At 51.1% G+C, this 2,485-nt stretch overlaps 1 protein-coding gene across 1 annotated transcript; it reads right to left on the reverse strand.

Annotated features, from left to right (window-relative positions):
• Window positions 1-624: 624 nt before the first annotated feature.
• Window positions 625-2,175, reverse strand: ASB12 (ankyrin repeat and SOCS box containing 12). The gene is made up of 2 exons (XM_090263910.1): window positions 1,334-2,175; window positions 625-899 (listed from the first exon to the last, which is right to left on the reverse strand). The coding sequence occupies exons 1-2, from the start codon at window positions 2,127-2,129 to the stop codon at window positions 766-768; spliced, it is 930 nt and encodes a 309-aa protein (XP_090120036.1). The 5' UTR covers window positions 2,130-2,175; the 3' UTR covers window positions 625-765.
• Window positions 2,176-2,485: the final 310 nt, after the last annotated feature.

The raw sequence follows: 2,485 nt of genomic DNA on the forward strand, positions 1-2,485 counted from the left end.
TTCCATCAAGTGACCCTGTCCCTGGACTCTAGATATACTTTTCCCCTCACTCCTTTAGTTTAGGGGTAGTCTTGGACCCCTGATGCCACTAATATCTTGGTTACCTTCCTGTCCTGCTCAGATTATCTGCCTATCACCTATGTAACCAGTTTCTTTTCTGCATTAAATTTGTTCATAAATTTTTGGTAGTCTGTTTTCCAAGTTTGATCTTGATTATAATCTGGACTAAAGGGAATACAGACTGTGGTTCAAGGTCAGTGAATGGGAGGTTCATTGGTCACTTGACTCAAAATGATAGAGGACTGGATGAAAGCCCCTGAAATGGTGCCTTGCAGCAGCCAGAGAAATGGAGGGAGGAACAGGGCTGACCACACTGATGCTACCCTTCCACCCGTCTGAATTCTTTAAGACCTTGCTTCTAGAACAACACAGCTCCAAATTCCCTAGAGGATTTTGGTAAGCAGGTGTGGACCATTGGGTTAGTTTTCACATTTTCTCTTTCAATGGCCAGAACTTCTATACCTGTTAAATGCCAGACCACCATCATCCTTCATGGCCAACCAAACCACTACCCTGCAGTAAACAACACCCCCACACAGACACCACACACAACAGCCACCAGGATTTATGTTGCTGATGATTTTATTGTGGAGGATAATACAAGGAAGTAGCTCTAAGTGAGTGGGAGGAGCTATAGTGCCCTCTAGTTACCTGCGTCCCCAAGAGGTTTTGGAGGTGTCATGGGTTTCTGGGTAGACTGCAAGATTACATATTGTGTTGGAGGTAGCTAATCAATACAGGGGGCATATCCAGCTGGTCAATGGCTTGTAGCTTGTTGGCCCGGTGCAGTGCTCTGCGGATAACTAAACGGGCCTGCGATAGGAGTGTTCGTGGAGTGGCTACAGCAAGGAGAAACAGGTCATGAGAAGCAATTCGCAGAGTAATGCTCCCACCCAAGGCTACATTCACCCTGCCCTTGCTACTGCAGGACTAAATGTTCTCTTCCTTCTAAGAAATGCCCCCCACTCTCACTTCAGTGTATGGTACCAATAGGGACACCCTGAGACCTAGAGAAGGCATGCTCAAGGCCCCAAAGCAGTCATTGGCAGAGGCAGAAGAGAACAGGATATCGGGCTACTGCTATCCCCCTACCTCATGTTAGCGATCTTGCTCCTAATTAGGAATATGCAGCTTCATCTCTCCCGGGCCTCCAGTAATATGAGGATGATGGTGCTTTATGCAATTCATCCCGTAAAGACTGGCTTGGGGGATGTTTTGGGACCTAGGAACTTCGCACCAGGAAGCTTATAGGACCAGCCTGCTTGACACTCACCTCGGGCTCGTAGCAATGACCGGGTGCCTCTTTTATCTTTCCAGTTCACCTCCAGGGGAGCAGATGGAAGGTAGATGTTCGCACCGAAATCAATTAACAGCTGGATGTACTCTGGATCACAATTATGGTGCAGGCAGGTTTCGAGGAGGCTGCGGGGATGTGGAACGCGAGCTAACAGGTACGGGTCAGTGCAGTTGTAGTCAGGGTCGGCCCCATAGAGCAAAAGCAGGCGGAAACAGTCCAGGTGCTCATAGACTGCAGCCAAGAAAAGGGGGCCGGAAAAGGAGATGACGTTCAACAGCGTGATCGGTAGCTTCGCCTTGATGTTGGGATCCGCCCCGTGGCCCAGGAGCTCCCGCAAGATGGCAACAGCGCCGTCACGCGCGGCCGTGAGCACGGGGGTGCAGTTGTTGTAGGTGCTTCCACTGGGAGAGGCGCCGGCTTCCAAGAGCGCACACACGCAATCCAGGTGGCCATGGCTGACAGCGGTAAACAGTGGGGTCTGTGCCTTGATGTCCAAGCTGTCGACATCAGCGCCGTGGGCCAGGAGGACCTTCACACAAGCCAAGTGGCCATAAGAAGCAGCCGAGCGCAAGGGTGTCCCGGGAACACCCCAGCCGCTCGTACTGTTGATGAAACGTTTATAACGCGCCTGGCGCAAAAGATGGTCCAAGGTGTAGGAGTCGTTTCTGTGCACTGCTTCCCGGAGAGCCTGCTTCTCCTCTGTGTCAGTGTCCTGTTCCTCCGTGTTCGGCTGCAGGAGGGAGAACATTTTGCTGATGTCCATGAAGCTCATGTTGGCTTAAGTGAGCATAACTCTTCTCATTATGAGGAGGAGAAGATGCCAGCTCTGTGGATGACAAAAACGGGAGATAGACTGGGGGGCACCCATCAAAAGCTTGGATACCAGCCCTTACCCCCTCACCCCCATCCTTCACCTCAGGTTCTTCCCTCAGGGGTCCCCTTCTTATCACTCCTACGCCATTTTTATTTCAAGCCCCAGAGATGGCTGCCACAACAGATCAGGCCTTTTCACCGCTTGGTGCCTTTGAATATGCTGTTCTGCATGCCCTTCAAACTCCTACATCTGGGAAGGCCTCCCTAATCTCCTCCTCTCCCTGCTCAGGGATTCCTAAAGATCACACTGTTGAC

Source organism: Furipterus horrens, unplaced genomic scaffold (genome assembly GCF_987537825.1).
Source record: "Furipterus horrens unplaced genomic scaffold, mFurHor1.1.pri manual_scaffold_17, whole genome shotgun sequence".
NCBI classification, from domain to species: Eukaryota; Metazoa; Chordata; class Mammalia; order Chiroptera; family Furipteridae; genus Furipterus; species Furipterus horrens.

Coding starts and splice junctions, on each gene's coding strand:
- ASB12 (XM_090263910.1), bottom strand. CDS start 2,129: ATGAGCTTCATGGACATCAGCAAAATGTTCTCCCTCCTGCAGCCGAAC. Junction 900..1,333: donor GTCATTGCTACGAGCCCGAG/GTGAGTGTCAAG, acceptor TCCTTGCTGTAG/CCACTCCACGAACACTCCTA.